At 38.3% G+C, this 25288-nt stretch overlaps 2 protein-coding genes across 5 annotated transcripts in view; one reads left to right on the forward strand and one right to left on the reverse strand.

Moving 5' to 3' along the window:
- The window catches only part of galnt13 (polypeptide N-acetylgalactosaminyltransferase 13), a 35521-nt gene extending 18260 nt beyond the window's left edge, over positions 1-17261 (reverse strand). For 2 of the 4 annotated variants that reach the window (XM_014408285.2, XM_004555411.2), the window contains exons 1-6: positions 16831-17261; positions 11278-11558; positions 6768-6936; positions 4266-4432; positions 3190-3397; positions 46-216 (exon numbers count right to left, since the gene is read on the reverse strand). In XM_014408285.2, coding sequence (XP_014263771.1) covers positions 46-216; positions 3190-3397; positions 4266-4432; positions 6768-6936; positions 11278-11419 — 857 coding nt within the window. In that variant the 5' untranslated portion in view covers positions 11420-11558; positions 16831-17261. The remainder of the gene's footprint in view (positions 1-45; positions 217-3189; positions 3398-4265; positions 4433-6767; positions 6937-11277; positions 11559-16830) is intronic. The other 2 variants (XM_004555413.4, XM_004555412.2) reach the window with 2 other exon arrangements.
- A 2182-nt stretch (positions 17262-19443) lies between these two features.
- Positions 19444-20573, forward strand: rprma (reprimo, TP53 dependent G2 arrest mediator candidate a). The gene has a single exon (XM_004555414.2). The coding sequence runs from the start codon at positions 19704-19706 to the stop codon at positions 20010-20012; it is 309 nt and encodes a 102-aa protein (XP_004555471.1). The 5' UTR covers positions 19444-19703; the 3' UTR covers positions 20013-20573.
- Positions 20574-25288: the final 4715 nt, after the last annotated feature.

The raw sequence follows: 25288 nt of genomic DNA on the forward strand, positions 1-25288 counted from the left end.
TTATTTCAAGACGATATGCAAGTGCAAAGCCACACACAGATGTACCTGACAGGGAGTGTTCTATCCCCTTTGCGTCGATCCATCTCCCGCTGGGGAACAGGATACCATCGAAAATTCAGCTTCCAGTTGAATCCACCGTAAGTCATATCAGAGCCTGCCATGTATTCAAATGTCTCGTCGCTGATGACATCTATGATAGGGCACACCACTGCAGTCCTGAAACACACAAAGTGCCATAATGTTCACATGTATGATGAAACAGGCTTGACTGAAATGAAGCATGTGGTTCATTATCATATTCAACGTGCCTCAACATCCCACCATCATAAAATCGACCGCATACTGTGAAGAAATCAGGTTCTGGGTTGTAACTGCAAATTCTATGCACACCATGCCAGCAACTAGCTATTACTCACATTATTAAATGTTCTGAAGAAAATGATCATTAATCGTAAAGCGCTGCAATCAGCTGAACATTCACGTTTTGATTAATCAATTAACTGGTTAGTCTTTAAAAAGTTACAAGAAAATATGAAAATTAAATCATCAAATGTGTTGTTCTCCTTTTGTCCACTCAGCTGCTGTAATATAAACAACATTTCTGTAAAAACAGAGATGAATCCCTGTTTCAACTTATGAAATACGAAGTCAAAACAGAAGTCATTTAAACCCTAAACACAAAATAAAGACAATATATTGAATATTAGGTGGAATATATAATAGCTTAATATGTTGAATTTATATCTAACAACATTTTTAAGGTGGAGCTGGGGGAATGAGGATTGTGTAACAGTTTGAAGGGCAGAATGACATTGTGTTTTAAAGGACAGGGATCTGAGAGGCTGATTGGCTTTGGAGAAGGAGTCAAGAAGATTACGGGATCAGAGGGGATGACGACAAAATTAAGAATGAGTGGAATTTAAAATAGTGGGAAAGCGGAAGTGACCAAAGAAAAGATCAACAGTGACAACAAAAACACCTAGAAAAGCAGGCACATGGAATAACACAATAATTTCATTTCTGAAATTATGCAAGCAATATTCAGAAAATCCGGGGAGATCTCGGTACACAAGGGACACGGAGAAAACCAATATTGAAGCTTGAATATTTTGAATTTGCCCTCAGGCAACACTGCAGTAGAAAAAAAACAAACAAAAAAAAAAAAACAACAGCTACAATTCTGTAATGGAAATCACTTCACGGGCTCTGAAAATCATTGCAACTGAACGCAATTTTATCGCAGCTAAAAATTTACCATGCAAAGAAAAACGGAGCCCGAGCTCATTTAAGATGGATTGAGAGGAAGTAGGCAAACTGTCAGGTGGTGTGATGGAAATCACAGATCCTACATCCTATGGGATAAAGAGGAAAAGGACCACCCAACTTATTACCAGCGCAGTTGAAAGGCTAAAATCTTATGGGATATATTTTTAAAAAGATATATTCTATGTTTTATATGCTGCCATCCAGACAATGTCTATGTTTATTTGATCGAGACAATTTTCTTGCATGCATTACAACAGCACAGTAAGACTGTAGCTACCCCACAATAAGAGGTTTTATTTAAACATTTTACATATTATACATTGAACAAAATCGAACACAGGACCACCGAAATTCTTGGGCAGCTGACAAACAACGATAAACATTCTCAGTTCTGTGTGTTGGAAGACAATGTAAATACAGTTTCTTGGAATCCCTGCGTTGTTTTTATTGAAGGGCGGTGCAGATGTGTAGGAAGTATGGTTGCACAGGTATTATTTTGTAAGATAAATGCATGTACTTCCTCTCAGGATAGTCACAGACAAAATTATTTCTTTATCAAAAAGAGCAGGTCTGGAAATTTAATCTTTGAACATACAGTGTAATTTCTGCACCATCTCAACAGTCTGCACTCAGACTTAAAGACATCAATACATGTGCAGCAGCATTCAGTAAAAGTGTAATGGCTCCATAATACAATATTCGGAGTCATATGATACCAATTTCCTCCTGAGGGTAAATTAATGTGTCTGACCTCAGATAAGGTAAGAATCACAAGAGGATCATCATCATTCATTACTGTCACACAGAAACAGTGGATGGCATAAATGTGTCTACAGAGCATGGGCAAATGCCTTATGTAGTATCTTAATATTTTGATAAACAGCATAAATTAAATGAATTCTTCATCACTTTAAATCAAAGCTATTTGTTTAATGGCTTTACAGATGCAGCAAACTCAAACCTTTGCCCACTTAATACAGATACTGCGTAAGTCATATAGTGTTGACATGATGACGGTGTTAATTGTCATGGTCCCAGGATTCTTATTTGTTGGTGGTTTTGTTTATTATTACAGTTTCTTTTTTGATGCTGTGATTATTTTGCTTTAATGACTTTCTTGTATAACTTTACTGAAATTTCCCAGTATTTGCCTTAGTGTAAAGCTGCTGTGTGTAGGTGTGTGTCTAATCTCTGCATTTATTAGCCATTTCCCTTTTTTTCCCTGTAATGATTCGTCTCCGGTGTTTTGGATTTAGTCTTACTTCCCCACCTGACTCGCTGTCTTTGATTATCTTCACCTGTGTCTCGTTACAGGGCTGTGTCCGCTTTCCCTTAATTATAAATACTGTCATATAAGTGTTGTTGTCTTCCCCTCTGTCCCTGTCTGTGATCATCACCCGGGTGGTTTTGTCTTCATGCTCTTGCGGCTTAGGTTTTGTTTCTCTTCGTGTTTTGCTCTGTGGACGTCTGCCATCAGCCTAATTAAACGGCTTACCTTTTGTTAAACCCTGCTGCCTCCTGTGTCTGTTTTTTGGGTTCTCAACCTTACACTCTACACAGTTTGCATAACCTGCAGATTGACAGAAGCTATCTTTTCCTCTGAGGTTGCAGCATAATTATTATCTCATATCAGCAGTGCCAGGCAGCGTATTAATAACTGGAAGTTTGCTTTCCCATCAGTATTCAGATAGTTTTGGCTCAAGTACCCAGTGATGCAACCAAGGCGAAATATGATAACAACTGCAGTAATAAAGCGTTTTTAGGGCTCAATAGTAACACTAAACTGTCAAAACAATAGGAGGTTTTGCAGTAGTGTGGTGCACTGCTGCAAAAACGTCAAACATATGTGTGATTTCCTATCAGTGCCTTCAAAAAAACAGCATTAAATTCAAAATACTTAGTGATGTCAATTTTAGCTCCTACCTGTCCTCTTTGATGCGAGCCAGCAGGGGCTCTAGCCAGCCAACAGTACACTCGCAGTGAGCATCAAGAAAGGTGATGACCTGACCGGTGGTGGCGGCTGCCCCCCTCAACCTGGCTCTGATTAGACCTGAACGCTGCTCCATCCTCAGGATCCTCACCGGCACCTCCAGAGTACGCACATAGTTCTCCAGTTTCTTCTTTAGGAAATCTGAAAGAAATTATGCAAAAGAAAATTCATAACAAGTTAAATATGGACAATATGATGATGAGATTTCAATCAGGTCATCAAATTATCAATTCGAGCTAGTCAGCTTATGTCCAGCTGAGATCTTATGGATTCCAAAATAAAATAATAACATTTGAAAACAAGGTTTTTAGCTACTACCTATTGGGATTATATGTCATATTTATGGGTTACAGAACTGCAAATTAAAAAATAAGGTAAAGATAGTAAGACCATAATTACTTGAGCGCATAAATATTGTTTCTTGACTCATCAGAGGTGGATGTGCCACCTAAAATAATAGCATAACCAATAAAGGAAGAAATTCTTTACTTACATGTCTTTCAATATTTCACGATTCCTTAAACTGTGATATGGCTGAATCAAAATCTGGAAACCCGACCGTTATTTCTATAATGCTCAAAAATGTACTTATCAATGTGTTTTTACTTGAGTCTTCAACATCACACTCCTCATTTGTTTTTTCCAGGGTTTAGTGAGGAGTTCTCAGAGTAAAAAACCCCAAAATTATGTAAATTTGAACCACAAACGTTCCATTTGGCTTTTTTATTAATCTAAAAGATCTTAAATGGTTATTTGAAGATTACAAGAACAAATGGGACTCACAGCCTTACATCGAAGGTTAATTGGTGTATTTATTCATCAGGTTCTAAAAATAAATACTAACACCATAAAGTCCTTATGTTGTAATTTAAAAAAAAAAAAAAAGCTAGATTAGCTTTAATTTATCTTGCTACACAGCCAGAAACGTGGGTCCCTTTTATCATAATCATCCTACAGTACTCCATCACATACATCCTGTATACTTTGTTAACGTACACAGATTACAAACCTCGCTCGCTGGCATCATCAACTAGGATAATTTCCACCAGCAAGTGTTTAGGAGAGCGGTTGATGACGCTGTGAACAGTTCGCAGCAGCGTGCTCCATGCCTCGTTGTGAAACACGATGACAATGCTGGTGTTGGGCAGGTCATCTGAGTACACTTTGGTCTTACAGCTGACAGAGTAACACAGGGGGGGGGGGGAAAGGCAAATCAGTGACATAAGACTTTACGGAGGAAAGTTCCCTTAGATATGCAGAGTCAACAAACTAGGTGAAAAGTCAGAGCTTTAATAAACCCTATTAATTTAAATCCATATCTGCTGACAGTTAATTTAAAGAGTGTTTTTGTCCTTTGTTGATAAAATAACATTAAATTTTTATTTTTTTATAGTTCAAATATTTCACAAATATTTTAACTATACTGGATGTTTTTCATACTGATAATTATTAATATGTAATCACCATTTTACAATATATTAATCTTAGACTGTTTAGATTTTTACACTGACAATTGTTGGAGATTGCAGATTATTGTGTAACAATATGTATTACTGTATAACAAATTTTAAAAATATTATTTCATTTTTTGAAAGAAAAACAATTATACTTTTAGTCTCAAATAATTTAGTCCTGTAAAATTACAAGCTGTGACAATTAAAGTTTCTAAAAGGTTAATATATGGTAAAACTGTAATGTTACGATAGCTGATGATCTGATTATCATTTGTTATAATCTTTGATATTCTGTTTATTAAAAGGATTCATACTTTGAAAATGTATCCCAAAACTAAAATGGTCATTTACAATGACAAACATAATTTCTCAATATGTTTGAACCACTGCACAGAGCATCTAATCTGTTGCTGTACTACTACTGAGTTAGTTTCAAAATGCAGCCCATTATTTTGTATCAGAGAACATAAAGTTCCCAAGTGTTATCCAGTTTCGCCATCAGTGTAAAAACACTGTCACAATAGGTTTACTGAAAGATATTGAGAAAGAAAGTAGAAAAAGTTAAACCAGTGTTGACAGCTATGTCAGCATGTCCTTGGATTAATGTGACGTCTGTCAAAGCCAAAGGGTGTAAATGTGGGACGGTGCTGTAGTCAGTGCTGTTGAATAAAGAATTAGCTACATTACAGAAGAGGATGTGGACAGTGAAGGCAGCATGTATGGCTAGAGGAGGTGGTGATGTGGGGGAGGGGGGGGGGGGGGGGGGGGGGGGGGTTACCGGAGCAGGCAGCATTGCTAGTTCTGTCCTGTCTATTCAATGTGACAGCACTGACTGACATAACTAGGCCAGGAGGCTGCCTTGAAGACATAATGCTGGTGAAATTTTGCACAGCTCAGCTGTGCGCTGTAATAAAGATGCTGTATTATTTATATGGACCCATATTGGGCAGAAATACAGAGTTCACATCATCTGAATGTTCAACTTTTTCTCTCTAATATAGATCTTCTTTTGCACTGTATAAATTTTTATGTATTGTATTTTATACAGTTTTTCCACATCCCAGACAATCTGGAGTGGTCTTCTTCTTGAAACAGGCAAAAACAGGAGCTAAAACAAAAAGAATGTAGGAGTTTAGAAAGATAATTTTGTGGCTTATTTCTCATTTGACAGGTAGAGACTCTGATAACCACTTAATGAAAAGTGCCGTGAAGAACTCAACTGGAATAGTTAAACATGAATCACTTGGATATTGTCTCCGCACTAGGCAAACGTCTGTGCATATCAGCAGCCTTAAATGAATGTGCCCATGTTTCATACAAGATGCATTTTGAATTTTCATTAGGTGTTCAAGAGGCTCTTGAATGACAGTAAACAAACCCTACTCCCATTCAAATGTCAAGCCTAATGCAAAACGCGAGGGACCTAATAGATCCTGCATGGAAATGATAGTCATTATTAAAGATATCTTTCACAGTGGGTACAGTTGTTATTACTAATAACATGTAATGGACCCAACTGTTTAAATTCTATTTAAATTATCATAAAACTTTTCTTACATTTCCTTAGTTTCTGCAGTCCTTATGAGACTAGATAAGCATCTTTCAATCAATTTGATAGCATAATTTCTTGATTTCACTTTCAGATATCATTAAGCTCTCTCTGCAGTCTCCTTCGCACTCAAATAGTCTCCGTACAGCTTCGTTCAGCTCTTGCTCAAAACTGTAAGTGCGTCACATACTTGGCTCTGGTTTTTGTGTAGCGGCTTATCACTATAAAAATTCCTCCAAGAATAAAATGCCAGATATGGTGTCGACCATGGAAGTCACCTCTGTATTCTTACCAGGCTGTTTGCTTTGAGTAGAGTGAGTCAGTCTTGTTCTATTATTCTCTGTTGCTTTCTCAGTAACTCTGAGTTAATTATATGTTAGTAAAAATCTGACAAAAAAAACCAAAAACAAAACAAGCCTCTTAGCAATGACGGTAAAAACATTATGTGCCATGAAATGTGATGGATATCAAAGATCTGCTGTTAGTGAGGACACACGAGCCTACGCACCCATCCAGCCTCACATCTGGCAGACTCCTGTTGAGTGCAATCATATCACTGGCCATCAGATTGAACTGGTTAATCTTAAAGAGCTCCTTCATTTTCTCCTGGTCATCCTTAGGGATGTTTACCGCTTTGCCCATCTCACCTGGACCCTCGTGGCTCCGTGATATCACTGCTGTAACGTAACAAGGACACCACAGAAAAATATTTGATAAGAAAACATATTTTTTCTCACCAATGAGGCAAAAAATTAACATCAAACTGCATCATAAAACAAATCCTACTGCATAAAAAAATGGACCTTGTGGAACAAGGAGAGTGCAGAAAAGCGTGCGTGTTCTATTTCTGTCCACTTTGTAAATTTTCTAAACTCATATAGCACCCAGAGCATGAAAACCTAATTTTCCAGATCAATGTGCATGTGCGTTTGATAACAGAAATAAATGTACTGGCAGCTGGTGTTCACATATGAACAGTACATCATGTTCACATTTATTACATTATTATAATACTGTATATACAAAAAAAAGTGAAAGCCTCTAAAAGCCTGTGTTATTAAAAGCAAGGAAAAATGTGTTTCTTCAAACATCAGTGCATGCTCAGCAGAGAAAAACCTTTAACACAGCGACAGTGCATCCACTCCGCTTAAGCCCTCTCCTGGTGGTTCTGGCTTAGGCTGACAGGGTATTAAGCACTGTACACTTTGCCAGCTATATTTAATTTAAAAATTTAATCTATTAGGAGGTTTTGAATTCAGAGATTTAGGCCGATGTATTAATAGGTGAAAAAAAAGCAGCATGACAGCAAAACAATTGCTACAGTTTTTGCTATGAAAGGCCTGGAAAATATCAGAATTGCTACTGGTGCTGCACAGCGCAAGCTTCTTTCACCGAAGGTAAGTAACCACCCATTGATTTATGGCTCTGCTCTCTCTCACTCTCTTTCTCTCTAATAATCTCTTAGAACAGAGGCTGTGATTTCCATGAAAGGGGGACACATAGTTCACATTAGCTGCATGGCCTCCTGCTAAGAGGATTTCCTAAGACCCCTTTGTGGAGATGGACTGGGATCGGTCGGATTATAACCTAAACTGATCCTGGGTTTTCTTTATAATGCTGCTGACACTCTTCATTTGGACACCAGCTGACATCTGATGGACACAGCTCTCGAGCTGCATGACTGAGCATCAAAACATTCTCAGCCTGCTCCAGCCATACTCCAATCCATCATTCTTTGTGTGTGGATAAACGTCCTGCTGAAAGAGAGAGAGCACCAAGCAAACCATCAATAGTAGTTTGGGTTTCTAAAGAAATTGTAGTGAAATTGCCAGCTGCAAAGCTGAGACTGTGCAATATTGCTTGATAGATGGATGGCGGCCAAGCAGCAGTGCAATGACTAAAAGCTGGAAGCTGTACAGTACAGGTTTGTGTTATCTGAAAGCTAATTTGTACTGCCTAATTTATAGCGGCTGACAAAGTATTAGATATGCTAATGTGAAAATAGGGTTAAAAGGGCAAATGAAAGGCAGCGAAAGGTGCTAAAATGAGAGTTAAATGTGTAATTATGTGTAAATTCTCAAGACCCAACTTAAACTATACAGGTAAGAGTTGTCATGTTTTGATTGTTAGCTACGAACCATGTGCACTAAACACATCCGTGCATCTTTGTTGTGAGCTTTGTGTTGGCATTGTGATTTTTTTTCCAAAGCCTTCAATGGTCATAAAGCTTGTCCTAGTGGAAAATGCAAGCTGGAAGGGACATCTTTTAATAGTCTTCCCCTACTCTGTAGGCACCAATTAGCTTCACTTCACATCATCGGTCACTTTCTTAAAGGAGCCCATAACATTTGAAGGGCCTGATAATTTATCAGTCTCTGAATTATCATACTCCCTAATGACACTTCTTGACCTGGTTTCCAAGTCCTTATCAGTTGATTAGGGCCCAACTTCCTAATGACGTTCTGAGCCCGAGTCAGTGTACGCATGGATAAGTGTTGAAACAGTCTGAACCCAGGATTTTAACAAAAGAGAGAACCTAGAGGCCTAAAGAAACACTTCAACAGACCAGTGCAATTAGCAATCTAATTAAATTGCTTGGTTTTCTAGAATATTTCCAACCTTCTGTAATGCTGTGGTAGCTAAATCAGAAAGAAAGGTTCTGGAAGAGAGAAAGATGTAAAAGTGGAATATCAGAACAGTAGCCAACATGCTATTTAGGCAATGCCAGGTAAGAGAAGAAGCCACAGCTGAGACCAACACACACGTGAGCGTGCAGATTTTGTGCAGTCATCATCACATGGCTCCTAAGGTTCCCCTGTTGTTTTCATTCTCGTTTACGTAGAAAAAGATCTGTGTAGTGTTACACAGTTGGAGTCTCCTCCTTAGGCTCAATCCATTCTTTTTCATCCAGACATTACCTCCTCTTCTTCCCTCTCCTGCTCTGCTCTGCTTCCTGCCTGGCACAGCTGCCATTTCATTAAAGATCAGAGAAGCTCCTCTTGAACACATAACCACAGAAGACCATGAACACACATCACACAGAGTGCTTCTACAAGTCTCTGATATGTACTTTAACTGTAACTCTCTCTGGTGGTACATGACAGGTAAGGGGCTTTGTTCATAGAAAGATTCCAGCCAATTAGAATTAATGTACCATCTGTGAAATGTAAGTACACAGAACTGGCTTAATTATTCTTGGCATAGATGTAACAAAGATTCCAGGAAGATTTTGGTCTATATTGATATGACAACATCACACAGTTGTTGCACATCCAAGAAGAGAATTTTCAGTTCCACCACATCCCAACGTTGCTCTATAGTATTGAGATCTGGTGACAATGAAGACCATTCACAGCTTGAGATGATCCGAGCTTTGTAACAAGGTGCATTGTCCTGCTGGAAAATGCCATCTGAAGATGAGCACATAAAGGAATAGATATGATCAGCAACAATGCAGAATGGAGATCAATCAAGTGAGACCATGCGAATTATAGGAAAACAGGCAACTGAGGCTGACTTGACAAGAGTGGCACCCGGTGTGGTCTTCTGCTTCATGGTTTGACATGTAATAACGCACCCTGATTCTACCAGCCTAAACCAGTGTGGCCATTTTCCTCTGACCTCTCACATCAACAAGGTATTTTCACAAAGACAACTGCAGCTCATTGGAGATTTTCTCTTTTTTGGACCATTTTCTGTAAAGCCAAGTTTATGAAATCTCCCCATCTGCCACCAACAACACCACCAAATTCAAAGTCACTTAGTTCACCTTTTTGCTCCCATTCTGATGATCCACTTCAGTGGGTCATCTTGACCATGTCTAAATGCACTGAGTTGCTACCACTTGATTGGTGTCATTGATTACACATTTTGTTTATCAAGCTGTTGCACTGGTGTACCAAAGCAGCCATACTCCTGATAACCTAAAACTGCCTTGTAGATATTTTTTAGAAAGAAGAAATTTGTTATGGAGACATATACAAAACTTATTTTTATATTAAACTGCAAGAGATATGAATTTTCTGTCTGAAGTTAAGCATTTTTAAATCATATTCTATAGGGAATACTTAATCGGCCTCGAGCAGTCATTCGTGGAACCCCAAGGGCTTCATTATTCAGCCTCAGAGCTTGTTTTGTCTACTTAACATACTAACACGTGCTTTATTGTGTTTTCAGCAGGTTTGCAGTACTGACAAAGCAAATTTTTCATGCAAGACTTGTTTTCACTAATGTGAATCCAAGCAAAGAACTATTTTAAACCCAAAATATAGCAGTGAATTTGTGCTAGACTAAAAATTATATTTTCATTTGACAGCTGAAAAAACAAAATAAAACAGGGGTACACTAAACAAGATAAAACTTGAAACACCTGCAGAGACATTGCAAAATCCAGTGTTTGACAGCAATCCTAAGATATAGTTCATATACACAGAAAATCCTGCGATCTTAAATGCAAAATAACATCCAATGTAACTGCTGACTTTTGTATGGTAATGAGACAGTAACTTGGAGCTCAGCATCATTCTAACCTTAAAAGCAGATTACTAAGCTTCTTAGAAACCTGCTTACTTGAGGACATGTGAGGAAATTAACTCTCCAAGAGGAAGTGTGTTAAAGTGATTTGAGCAGCACACCTTTATACAGAAAAGCACAGTTTTACAACAACAACAAAAAACTCAATTTCATCAGTTTTGTTTCATAGTCCATTGAGCAAAAAAGACACTACATCAGAAATGTCTAATTCCTATAAATGTATTAATGTTTTTGTAGTTATAAAACCAGAATTCCTACCTTTTCTTACATTACCATCAACTATTAACTGTTTCATATGTTTTATGTGTTTTTCTGCTCTTTCAGGCAAAGCTTTCCCCTCAGTGAACACTGTTTTAATAGGATTTGTCACAGATGATGAATATTTTACACTCAAGTGAAATTTTAGAAGGTATTATTGTCTCCAGCTTACATTCTCATGCATGTTTGATACAAAATAACAGGGAAATTCTGCAACATCAACTTACCTCGAAGAGCAGGGAGCAGCGAGCGGTCCTTCCTATCATCACATTTGTTACACTCGCTGAAGTACAACAGCAAGAACACATCCACCAGCACCCACACTAAAGAGGTGGTCAACACCACCTTGCAGTAGACAAACCGTCGCATCACCTCTCTAGGATGACAGCCAGGCAAGTTGATAGCGAGCACTTAGGAGCGCTCAGGCTGCCAGTGAAACATCTGAAGTCCAATGACAGGGTGAAGTAACAGGGACGAAACCAAGCAGGTTTGACCGCGGGGCATCATCCTTCAGGAGATGGGAGAAGAAAAAATAAAAAAGAGAACAGAATACTAAATTTAATGTGAAATGACATCATAATAGTTTAAGTATTCCTGCTATGAATCCAACTGATATCAATCCTTACAGTAAAATGACATAAAATGCAAAGGAGGAACTACATTAAAGTAGATCAATATTAACCTCTTTTAACCTTTCTCAGGCTTCACTTTATCAGTTCCATTGCTCTGTTAGCATCCTCTGTCAGAGGTTTCCAGTAGCTACTTAAAAGACCTGCAAAAACATTAGTATGAGTATGACCTGCTAAACTTAAGTAAAATTTCTATGATCTTTCTAAGATATTGATTGATCAGCTATAATCTAGTAATGACACTGCTTCTTCACTGTTTTAGGAGGAGGACCATTATGAAGCTCAAATATTTCCTTTTGTAATTTATTTTGTAATTGATCTACTTTTTGCTTTGAGTCATTGCCCTAGAAATGTTTAAAAATATCCAGGGGGTCTTATACAAGCTGCGATTTCTTTTTTTACTAGTAGTGGTTCAGTTTGTGGCAAAACAACAATGAAGTTCATGCATAAGTTTAAGAAGTAAGCTCTCTATTTACTCATCTGTGTGTTTGACCTGCTAGTCCATTCTTAAAACACTCGAGTCTGTCTTCATCACTTTAGCCCATTCATTTTCCCACTTTCTACAAGCTAGTGACCCACTTTTTCATGTCCTTCTGATCTCAGCGCTCTTCTATCATTCTGCCTTTCAGAGTCTCATTCGTGCGACCTGCCTCCTCCCTGCCTCCACCTAACTAAAAGATCTTCATTTAACTTTTCATTACTTCTTCTCCACCGTCACCAGCATCTGGGTTCCAGGGGATCCTGTCCCAGCATTGTTGGGACTCCACTCTGCTATATGGAGTCACTGTAAAAGTACACTGCTCTTTCAGTTCAATGGTTTTCATGTCAGGACATAATAAACATATGGTGAGATCTGCCAAAACCAGCTGTTAGTTTCTGTGGAGCAGTAAGGATGCACTTGCATGTGACACAGTGCAACAGCTGAGAGGACCACCAGGCTACACCCCATGAAAAATGATCTTGCTTGACAGTAGCCTGTTTTGTATTCAACTGTATATCACACTTAATTTTTCATTTTTTCTAAGCATGACCTCCCTGTACTGATTTTTGCAAATCATATTTTCTTCCGGTGAAGTATAACTGACAGCATATACAGACAAAAATATACTCTTCTTCAATGCAACAAATTCCTTTGTTGGATTATTTTTTCTTGTTCAGCTACATGAGTGTGACTTCAGTGTCTGATCAGGTTTTTTGATAGGAACATTTTCGTAGTGGTCCCCTACGCTTTGTTTTGGTGAACTTTGGGTCTTCGCTTACAGTGAAGAGCTTTCATGCTAACAGCATGTAAGTGTGTGGCTGTGAGTGAACACTCCACGTTTTTTATCACTATTTTTTCCACTGTCCACATGTTATGCAGGAAACCCATGAGCTACATCTCAGACTCAGTTAAATGTTTAAGTTTAAGACAATATGTTTAGAAAAAGACTGAACAAGAAGGAATGGCTTTTTCTCTCAAAAAAACAAAAACAAAAACATGTCAGCACAGCCTAGCTTTGCAAAATCTGGAACAATTTCCTTTGGACAGATGAGACCAAAGTGGAGATGGTTGCACATAACCACGTTTGGTGAAAACTAAACAGAGCAAATCAGCACAAACATGTCATGCCAGCTGTCAAGTACGGTGATAAATTGGTGATGATTTGGGTTTGTTTTGCAGTCAGAGGATCTGGGCACTTTGCAGTCATCGAGTCAACCACAAACTCCTCTGTATGCCAAAATATTCTAGAGTCAAATGTGAGGCCATCTGTCCGACAGCTAAAGCTCAGCCAAAATTTGGTCATGCAACGGGAAAATCATCACAAGCACAGCAGCAAATCTACAGAATGACTGAAAAAGAAAACAGGCTGTACCTTAAGAAAACTGTGCATGAACAAATATCTGCAAAACTAAATGAATTGAAGCAACATTGGAAAAAACAGTGGGACAGAAATCCTCCACAGTGATGTGAGAAAGTGAACATATAATACAGTTATTGTTGCTAAAAGTTGTTCTATAAGCCACTAAATCATGTGGGTATGTAGCTTTTCACACACCGATCTGCACTTCAGTTCATTTTCTGTTAAATAAATAATAACACAGCGTACTGCAATTTGTCATGTTTTATAGGTCATCTGATGTCGTATTTACTTAACTTTATGACCTGGTAACATTTACATGCTATGTAAAACCATAGAGTGTAAAACCTTAGGGCATACTTTCCTTTTATCATGACTCTAGGTTCAGCTGAGTCTAATTCACTTTAAATTATATAGCGCCAAATCACAACAACAGTTGCCGAAAGAAGCTTAATATTGTCAGGGAAAAGACCCTATAATAATAGAGAGAAAACAGAAAACCCAACAATCAGACAGCGCCCTGTGAGCAAGCACTTTTGCGACAGTGGGAAGGAAAAACTCCCTTTTAACAGGAAGAAACCTCTGGCAGAACCAGACAACCAGACAGGGGCGACCTGTTGGGGGTGAGGAGAGGAAGACAGGGCAAAGACATATGGTGGAAGAGAGCCTAGATTAATAATAACTAATGATTAAATGCAGAAACGTGTATAAACACATAGAGAGTAAAAAAGGTGAGTAAAATAATAGCCAAATAGCTTATTACTCAAACTCTGTGCTTCTATAAATCACGGTCAATTCTCAAGCAATCTTTGCTTCTCTACAGGTGTTTAACTTTACTGCAAACATTTTCTAATTATAACTAATAATGATGAGCAACATATGAGACAAATAGCACTACACATAGTATATTTTCTTCATACACGGTTCTCATTTTCTATTTCCATTCTTTATTGCTTTTACAAGAATAATAAATAAATAAAAATTAAAAACTGAGGAATGAAGGTCAAATCCAGTCTCCCACATTGGACTGACCACAGTCCCTTCGCATTCTTCCATTTGAGAGGATGAGTGAATGCTCATTTCCCTTGTACAGTCTTCACCCACTTCATCAGTAGTGCTGCTAAGACCATCTGGGATGCTTAAATACCAGAGGCAATTTGCAGAGGTTAAATATCTCATTGGCATGGAAAGTGCGCCTCACAATATTTCTGATGAAAGACAACATAATTTTCTGTCTAAAAGGATACTTGACTGAAATTATAGGTTTTTGTTAACTGAAAGACTTACGAAAGTACAATCTGGATGATATTACAGTCATGAATAACGCTTACATTCAAATACACAAACCAAGCACAGAAATGGTCAGGAGTTTTTTGAACATCTGTAACAAAATACACCACAGTGCTTTTACATTACTCTGGGTAGGAAAACAGATCAAAAAGATTGGATGGTCTACAGATTGTTTCCAGCCTAGGATGATGTGGTACATCCCATGTATTAAAGCCACACGAGCCTCTTGATATTCTCAAAATGTAAAATACATTAAACATAGTTTCCATAAATAACTATGCATTTAATTGCCAATGCATTTAGATATAACTTACCTGAGTAGTTACTTTCATAACTAGCTGAAAAACGCCTGCAGAGGAGTAAGGACAGATTTCCTTATCTTTCGCATGCAGCATGGTAAAGACTTTGCACTACACACACACACACACACACACACGCATCTCTCAGTCCAACTCTGTGCCCCCTGTCTAAATGTCCATCACAGAGGCTGACACGCTTACCTTAGGCTAACTCTTATCTCATTCAAAAACAAGGCAGCCTCTACCCAGCTGCATCAAGACTGAAATCACAGTGCAGTGGATGATTTCAGTCACTCAGACAGAAACTGCACACTACTCAATAAAGTAGATGGATGCAGTCTACACTTAATGATTGTAATGAACAAAACTGTGACATTAAAAGCGAAACAAGTCTGCATCTAGCATATCACCTCCACTCACACTGTAGACAGATCAATGATGATTCTGCCTTTATGATGTCTGTTTGCATCTCTAACCATCTGCTTTGCTGCATGTGTGTTACAAACATATTTTGGTGACTATGACTGCACCAGCCACACCACCAAGAGTTTGCTGGTCTGAAGAAGTCTGACTCAATTAGTCCCACCATCTGGAGAGATGAATATTTCCTGTCTGCTGTGCACAGCTCTAAAAATACATGTCTACATTCTCGACTTGAAGCAATTTTTTTTTTCTTTCAATCTTTTCAATAGGAGTGTAAACCACTGGCCATTATTAACTGCTTCTCAAGTGACACTTAATTGTGTTGTTAGCAACACTCTTTGTTGTGAAATGTCTGGTGCAGTGCTACAAGTTAAATTATGTATTCCTCGCCCATTCAACAGGAGTGCTTCTACTGTATGCAAATGAAAGGCTGTATACTTAAGCTGCCAAACTGCGTTTCACAGTAATATAATTGGACACGGCTCACATCAGCATCTGACAATGGAGCTGTGACAGTAACAGGAGACTAAAAATTTAATAAATTAAAAAAACATAACATTTTTGCATGAATCTTTTTCTCCTCCACATTTACAGTACAAACCCTGCTGACCATCAAAGCACCCACTGAGGTTTGGGTGCTTTCTTAGGAGTAAGAGAGACCAGGCCAGCTAATAATTGACTTTGATATTTTCCCATCACGCACCTGCATCTAAAAGGTCACAAGCATCATGTAAAGCTGCAGTACTTTCTTAAGTGTTAAATGAAAACTGTATTTGTTATGTATGGTAAAAGAAAAAAAACTGGCATACAAACAATTAATAATTGGGTTAAACATATTGGTACAAACTGGAAGTCACACTGGCAGTGGCACTGAAAAATAACAATACATACACTGATCTTAGATTGCCCACTATGCATATGCAAGAGATTGTGGCAGCAGAAAATCATAGGCTTACTGGAAGAAAAGACTCCATCTATATAGCTCACTGTGGTGGTCTTAAAAGTGTTGATTACCCTCAATCTGTCAATCTTTCATTCATGTTCAGGTACATTAGGCCTTGGCTTCAAAGACTGGTTTATTAATTGTTAGATGTCACATGAACAAGACGACAAATACTGTAAGAGCAGCCAACCAAAACCACTCATTTTATGGTAATATAGATTAAATCTAAACTATAACCAAGCTCTCGACCACATTAAGATCACGGTTTAATGGTGTGATGTGTAACCATAGGAGCCAAATTTTAGTCTTGCTATGCAAGGTGTGCACGCAACAGAAAACGGGGACACTCTTTGCTTACCTAAATTATGGATGGAGTGAACCATTGACCTGTTCCTGACTCGCTCCCGGGCAACGTGTTGAACGTGGACGACATACCCAAATCTAATGCTAATTACTGGTTTAAAAAAACGGGGCCAAATTTACCGCGCGAGCGCATAACATCTCGTAAAAAGACACCTAAGTTGCAGTCCATCTCAGCGCAGAGTAGTCCAAAATCCAGTCCGTCCAGTAAACCTTCTCATGGTACCTGTGTGGACTCCTTAATGTGATAAGTCTCCGGCTGAGCCGCACTAAACCGGTGGATATGAAGAGTCTCCATTATTTTTCCCCTTTTGCGTTTAAATGGATATGCGGTCACTGCAACAGACGCCTCTCTCCGCGCACCTGTTTTCCGAGTGAATATTGTAACGCTAAGAGGACAGGCTGAGATAATAGTCAGCACAATCTAACCTCAGCTCAGACCGACCTGCATATATACCGAGTCTCCTCTCTGATTGGCTCACAGCGACGTCGCTCACGAAATCCCTTTGAAGTAGGGCTTCACGGGCGTCTGGTAAATGTAGGCGCGTGCATGCCACCAAATATAGTGTTTGTTTTTTTAAATCATATATTAACATACATTTATCGAAATACGCTTAATTTGATTTTAGATACTTGAATTTTTATTTTGTTTTAAATTCGTTTTCACGGAATCTTCTCAGACATATATTAGGAGGTCAACTTGATGACAGTTATTTCCCATACTTTTCATTTAGCATAGGTTACCTGCAGCAAGAAATACAGCTATAAAAGCAATCAAAAGAAACGCCCAAATACCTATGCTCTTTGTGAAATGATCTTTTATTGACATTCTCGGTTTTAACTTTGTCCTAATATTCTGAACTAAGCCTGATTCCTCGTGTGGTTTTGTAGTTTCGCCTTTATAAAGCTTATAAGCAACTGTTAGAGCGTTTTCCTGTTTATGTTTCCAGTAGGGACAAGGAGAAAGCTGGTTAAAATGCACTCTAAGGCAGATTACACCCGGTCAGGGTCTAAAGGTCAATTCACTGAAAATTTCCAAACGACACAGACACTTGTGTACATCACAGCTATTTTGAAGCAGACTTTTGGTGGATCGTGTTGAACAATGCTGCCATCTACTGTTATTGATAAGAAACTCGGTTTTGCCCCTGGGCAATTAGCCAGATAAAATCTAACCGAAGCATTTAATAAACATTCAGGGAATCATAATAACTCTGATGTACTGTCAACAATGTGCAGCCACAGACTCCAAACTCTCCTTTATTGCTATTTCATTTACCTCAGCGACAATAAAGAAGCTGCAATAAATACTGCAATCTGTTTTCTGTGAAATAAATCTGACTTCCGTTCATATCTGCAGTGTATGCAGATGAACACTGGCTTCAGATCAGACCCAAATTATCCACTAGATGTCACTACACGCCCTCCTTGAGTTAGAAAGTAATAAAAAAAAATTTGAAAATAATACTTCTATTATCATTATTATTAGTAGTAGTAGTTTTAAGACTTTGAGTAACTAGATGGCTTTGGGGAGTATGTTTTTCTACGACAGCTGATGTATAGTATAAAGTTTTTTTCAAGTTTTAGAGTGAGCTCTACTGGCTGGGTAATTGTGAGGGAAATGTAAAGTAAAACTCAGTGGAAATAACCTGAGTTTTGAACTCAAAACTTTATTTCAAAAAAATTCACAAAGGATTCCTTTTATTGTTTATGACAGGCCAAAGCTGTGAGGTGTGAGGCATAAACCTCCTAAAGGCAAGATAGGAAAACACTGTGCTATAAGCAGGCCTTTTGCATGTGGCAGTGGAAAAAACACTGATTCATATTATTAAATTTGCCTCCAAGCCATTTCAGGGTCCTCATATTGTGCATGTTGGTTCACTGTCATGAACAAAGCCATTGTTACAAACATCTGTAACACTTGTGTTCTTATTATTATCACGGGGAGCTTAAATCAGCCAGCTAAGCATCCAGTCTGGGCGGCTTTAGATCATGTGTAGGAGGGAATATATTTTGGACTTTTAACTTATATTCATAGGTTTCAGCTTTTCCGGGTAATCTGATAATCATCGTTGCCATTCATAAAAAGGAATTAAGTAACAGATCAACAATAACAATTAAAACTACAGAAATTTCTCTCTCTCTTTCGTTTTTTGTTTGCTTTTCAATTCACAGACAAATTCATCAGGACTTTTTCTGTAATTTTACGCATGTATTAACTACATCTTACTACATTTACTACATCATTTACTTCATGTAGAAAAACTGAGACGTGCCGTTTCAGCTGCAACACGCATTTGTAAAGCTTATGAAGCTCACTTTGCATTCGTATATTGAACAGTTCTGGTCTTCAGTATGGCTGCAGGAACACGATGCAAGCTGCTCTGGCCTCTCTCTGACACGGGGTCAGCAAAGACCTGTCAAGGTTTTGAATGAACCACCAACTCAGTAAACCATGCATGCATACACACACCAACACACAGATGACCGCAAACACCCAAACATACGTAACAGACAGTACGTAATGTCCTACATACATGCACATTAGTATGGTCGTATGGTGGCGCTCTTGCTGTGCCTTCCTGCCACTGGAAAACAGCGACAGTCTGGCTATTTAACGGCGGGGCTGGTGGCTTCATTCCGCTCTGAAACTGGCAGCACACCACATGAAATCCCCAGTAATGCGATGCCAAAGCAGCTTGTTAAACTCAAGAAGAGCGCTGTCTGATCTGAGGGAACTTGTTCAACTCGCCGCCTCCTCATCTTCACTTTTCACTTGATGACAATTTCTGCCGGATCGTGCCCAGCGCGTCTTTCTCTCTCCGCCTTCCGCATCTGTCGCACTGAAAGTTTGGTTTTGCGAAAGTAGACATGAATAACACCGGCTTCAACCAAACAGAGAGCGGCCTATTCAACAAGACAGAGGAGGTTTTTTGCTGCAACTTTTCATCCGTGGTGACTGATAATGGCTTTGTGGCAGCCGCTCCGGATGAGAGGAGCCTCTTCATCATGAGGGTGGTCCAGATAGCTGTCATGTGCGTTTTATCCCTCACGGTGGTGTTTGGCATATTTTTCTTAGGCTGCAACCTCCTCATAAAGTCAGAGGGGATGATTAACTTTTTGGTAACGGACAGAAGACCGTCAAAAGAAGCGGAAGCAGTTATTGTTGGAGCCTACTGACTGATAAAGACATATACAGTGATCACACTCTGATCAGATGGCCACAGATCGGAGACAGTGTGATGATCAGCCGCCAAAACCGGGCCCCGTTTTCATAATGGTACTTAGAAAAAGAAACAAGAACTCAGAGGAGCGGTCACCTTGCAAGAGGTAACTGAACTCTGCTGGTGGCTGATACTCACGGGGTGGGTCTACCTTATTTCTGCTGGCCTTTAAAGCCAAGAAAGACTCATTCATCTTCTAGAGGTATAGTGCGTTTTAAGCCTATTGTTGTATTAAGTACTGTAGGCTATTTAATCACGCACTGTTGTCATTTCAGTATAGTTTCCCTGTTTGTAAAGCAGCATCCTTTGTCAAAATAGTGGCAAAGTCTTTGTATTTGCTGCTTAGAAATACCTCCTTGCATCGAAAATGCAAGGGCAAAATACATGAATGTTGTATGCCTCTGCATGCAACATGCAGCTCTCTATTTTCTGGTGACAGTTGTTTGCGTGTCTTTGTCGGCAGCGGTGAAAGTCCGTAATGCTGTGTATCATGTTCATTTGAATAAATTCATTCTGTAATTAAAGTTTTCTTCTTAAGATCTGCTTTTCTGTCATTTCCTCCACCACGCCCTCTGCCAAAGTAACTGAGATCTCAGAAGCTAAAATTACAGCAGGAGAAAGAGCTCTTTGATTCATACTGTGATAATGACATGATGTTAAAATACAACAGAGGGTACTGATCCCGATGAATATATATTTTTAAGCTTTATCTATATCTATGAAGAGTTGTACAGTTACAGGGAACAAAGAAATAGCTGCTTTTCCCTCTTTTGATTTTTTAAATTAGATTTAGATTTAACATCTAAATATGAATTATTTTACCCAAAAGGATGCCTTAAAAATGCTCTAGAGTCCAAGAAAAAAAAAAAGCCTTCCCGCCTTCCCAAGAGAGCCCTGTCTGGGTCAGATTTTGATCCATGCAGCTTTTTACATCCTTCCTCCTTCTGCCAAAACATCTGTTATGCTCATCCCCTGCTTCACCTGGATTCTACCTCCCCTGGAGCCTTAAAAATGACTTGCTTTCTCAGTTCAGAGAGGATGAAGCTATCGGACAATACGCTGCTGTCTGATTGCCCACCTGTGCTCCGCTCGCAGTTAAATAGAATCAACTTAATTTAAAATGCCCTTCACCCCAGTTACTCCATCTGTTTTACCCTTTCTGATCTATGCATCTTGTCTGACACGGCCTTACTCGTCTGATGAATGTTTGTCAAGGTGGAAACTGTCTCAGGCCACATTTGCTGTCCTCATGCTGGATCTGAAGAATTCAAGCAAGCACTTATTTTACTAATCGTGCTGAGGAAAAATAAATGAGTAAGCAGTAATTAGATTTTATACTCTTATAGGTGGAAGACCTACACATGGGTTACATGAAATTAAAACAACTGCTATCAAATATGGCACAATCCAGTAGAGTGGCAATAAATGCTGCATTTGTGAAGCTTATGATGTTGACTTTACTGCGGCTATATTTTATAGTCTTCAACAGTGGGGGGCAAATATTGCCTAGATTCTTTAGAAGAGAGGAGTTTAATGAAAAACCACCAAAAACAACAGCTTGAGAAATTGCAACAACTGAATCAACACCTCTCGGAGTCAGCCTCCACAGAAACCCAGAGCTGGAAATCTTAAATATACAGCTGAGCTGGGTTTATAGGGTTCATATTCTGTTCTTGTCTTGCCTTCTTCAAATTTCTAATAAGAAATAACTGCAAAAGCACACAATCCTGGGAGGTTATTCATAGCAAGTTAATAGGCTTCTTTACATGTAAAATTCACACCCCATAAATTTACCTCTGAATAATTAAGCCACATTTAGTTTTTCAAGCTGAGCAATAGATTTTTTCACATTTTCACCTCAGGTATGACTCTCTGTAGTTAGAGCAACACATTAACAAAGCAAATGATGCAAAGAGAAACATGTCTTTCTCTGTTAATAACAGCATGAAGTGTTATTAATATAAGTAAACATAAAACATAAACACAAAAATTTTTTTGGCCTAACTGAATATGGGATACAATAACAGTAAAAATGCAGCAGGTATAATTGTATTTGTATATATGACTCCAAGCGTTTCTCTTTTCTGTGATTGCTTCTGTTAGGTAGTGCTGAGAATAGCTCTCAAATATTAAATATCCAGCAGAGAACAATCTTCTGTCTGCAGCTGAGCTGTAGTTAGTTTATCCCGCAGTGCTTCATACACATTTATATAGGCTGAAATCTGGCTCATTTTAGAGATCCTGAAAGAAGCAGATCTAAAGTTGGAAATTCAAGTTTAAATACTATAATTTTTCTTCTTATTTAGGATTTTACTTTGGATTTACCACTAGAGGCCATCTCAAAGAATACACACACCTGTCACACACCAATGCTGAGGGAGATTTAGGAGATTCTAACAGCAAACAGTCATCTATACCGCCAGCCTTCCTGCTCTCAGCAATCTGATAGTTCCCCGCAAAGCTTATGTTAAAGTCCTCTCGATATATTTAGGCACACATTAAGAGTTTTACTCGGTGTAAAACAAAAGCACCAAGCTAGGGCTTCATAACATGGTTCAGTTTATAACTTGATGTTACCTGGTTTTGTGTTAATCATCATTTATTCACAAAGTGTTTGGGATTTTAAAAAAAACAAACAAACATGTTCTTATTTTGTTAATACACTTGCAGTCTGGTTAGAGTAACTTATATCACAACCGCAGCACAGGTAAAAACAGCATTAACTCACTTTATCCCATGTGGACTGTATGCCAGCTTTGTTCAACTGTGACTGCATCTGCAGGGTGTTGATTGTGGGCTAAAAGAGGCTTCGGGTCCTGACTCGCTCTCATATGATTGGCTGGTAAGCAGAGATTCAGTCGATGAACTGGATAGTGACTAAAAGCTCCAAATAGCAGCAAGGCACCACAGCCACCTCCTCGGTTTACTCCTATTCTCCCACAGCTTTATTCCCATTCAGTTTATTTTATAGCCGTGATGTGGGAGAAATAAATCTGTTAATGTCGTCTTATGTTTATCTCATTGAATTGTGGTTTGATGAAGTTTTTCTCTGCTGTGTCTTTAAACAGTGAGATGTTTCTTCTCAAAACTACTCAGGCTCAATGTAATTCTTTATTACTTTCCCATTTTTAAAGAGTTGGTACACTGAAATAAGAGTGAAAATTAAAATGTGAAACACATTTTAAAAAGAGGAAAAAAAACATAAGCAAATTTAGCCAATTCTCTATTGCTGAATGTGATTAATTTAATTGTATTTAAAACAAAATAGTGTTTGTGCCCATTTCAAAAGAGTTAGGACAGGGGCTTGTTTATATCTACAATTCACTTCTTCTTTGAAAAACCTTGCATAAGCATCACAGGCAAGAGATTTAACTCGTACTATATTTTTATTACAGATACATGCTGCTGCAGCATGTGCAGAATCTGGTTTGACATTGTCGTTCAGAAATAAGCAAGCCTCATCTGGGTACCATATGACACTCCTAAATCTGTATATAATGCAGTTTACACCCAGAATATGATATTATTTTAATGCAGTGTTATCCAAGGGCCTTAAGATTACAACCCTTCTGTATTGGTTTTCACCCATATCACTTGTATGTGGACAGATTTTTAAAGATTTTACATACCACAGCTGAAATCTACTGAAATCTAGACATTTAGACATTTTATTTTATCTTTTATTTTTCTAAAATCTCAAAGCATTTACCGACACCAACTTTCACAGAGACCTGAACCCCCCTTTATCTGTACTTCTGAAAAACACAGGATTTATGGGATTTTCTTTTTATATCCCGTCATTTTCCTAATTAGCGTCATTAATTGTGAGACGTTCTACCAGGTGTTTCTTTTGCAGTATTTTCATACCTCTACTCCAGTTTTTTTACAATGTTTGTCTTGCACCCAATTCCAACTGAAAAACATTTTTCATTTTATCTTTGTTGTGCTATTAAATCAATGTAGGGATTTGCCAGTCATTTGGATAGGTTTTTTTTTTTTTAGCATTTACCACAGCCTTCTTGCTTCTTTGGAAACATGGCTGGAAAAAAGCTGAATGCAGACTATAAAATGCAGATATTTTCATCAACAGTAAAATGTATTCGGTCTGAACCAGCTGGTGCAGATGTCATGAGATGCCAAAATCTAACAAAAGCAATAATTGTGGAAGACAAGTTGTGATAAATCCACGAGGACTAGTTCTGAAGACTGATTGCATTACTTCACATCTCGAACAGCAGTTACAGGATGAGTCATGGCTCTGTTGTACTGTTGATTGTTTCACACTGAAGCATCACTGGGATTTAACATCTGAGGAATCCTGCCACTAACACTTTAGTGTAATCCAACGTGTGTGTGCATACATTACTGAAAGAGTAGGAGCAAAAGTCTGTTCACTTTTAGATTACTCTCAAGCTGAACAACTCGTTCACTTTTTGTTTCTTGAAGTGCAGCTGGTAATGAGTAATGCAAAATCCCAACTTGGCTGAACATCACAGCTCCATGAAGCATCATTTTCAGTTTACGGAGTGACTTTAACTGCTTAATGCTGTTGTGTTCATTCATGTCAGGTTCCCGTTTTTTGTGAAAAACCTCTGATTAAGTTACCGTTCAAGCAATTTTACCACTCAATGTAAGGTTTATGGCACAGCTGCCTGAAATTAACACCATTGTTAATTATTGAAATAATTTTTTATGTTTCTGTGTGCCAAATTACAGCTATTTGCTTGCACTCCTGAACAGGAAGAAGTGGAGGAAATTTGATTAATTTCATAGAAATCCAGTGTGCCTGCTCAAATGTTGGTATAAAAACATGAATTCAGTTAGGTTTTTGTTTTTTGACTAATATATAACAATATGATTTATAGTTATAAACAAGTTTTTGACAGATTTCTAAAACATTTGTTGCAGAAATTTAACAAATGACGGGTTGTTAAGAACGCTAACTTGGACAAAACAATAACTGACTGACAAGACTGACAAGATTACTATCTCATAATATAAATGCTAGAATCTATTTATTAATCAACCAACAGGAATACCACATGAGAGGTACCCTGACACTCATGTTGGTGTGAAAAAACAAAGCAAGTCCAAACCCAAAAGCTCATACACTGCATGTGCTAAACAAGAAAGAAAATCTCATTTAGTTTGGCCAGCAGACGCCTTGTTCGTAGAATGTGTCTTCCAGCTGTTATCATGGCTGCATCAAGGAGGAGATAATACAGGGATAGA

The sequence above is a fragment of the Maylandia zebra genome, linkage group LG16 (genome assembly GCF_041146795.1).
Source record: "Maylandia zebra isolate NMK-2024a linkage group LG16, Mzebra_GT3a, whole genome shotgun sequence".
Classification (NCBI taxonomy): Eukaryota; Metazoa; Chordata; class Actinopteri; order Cichliformes; family Cichlidae; genus Maylandia; species Maylandia zebra.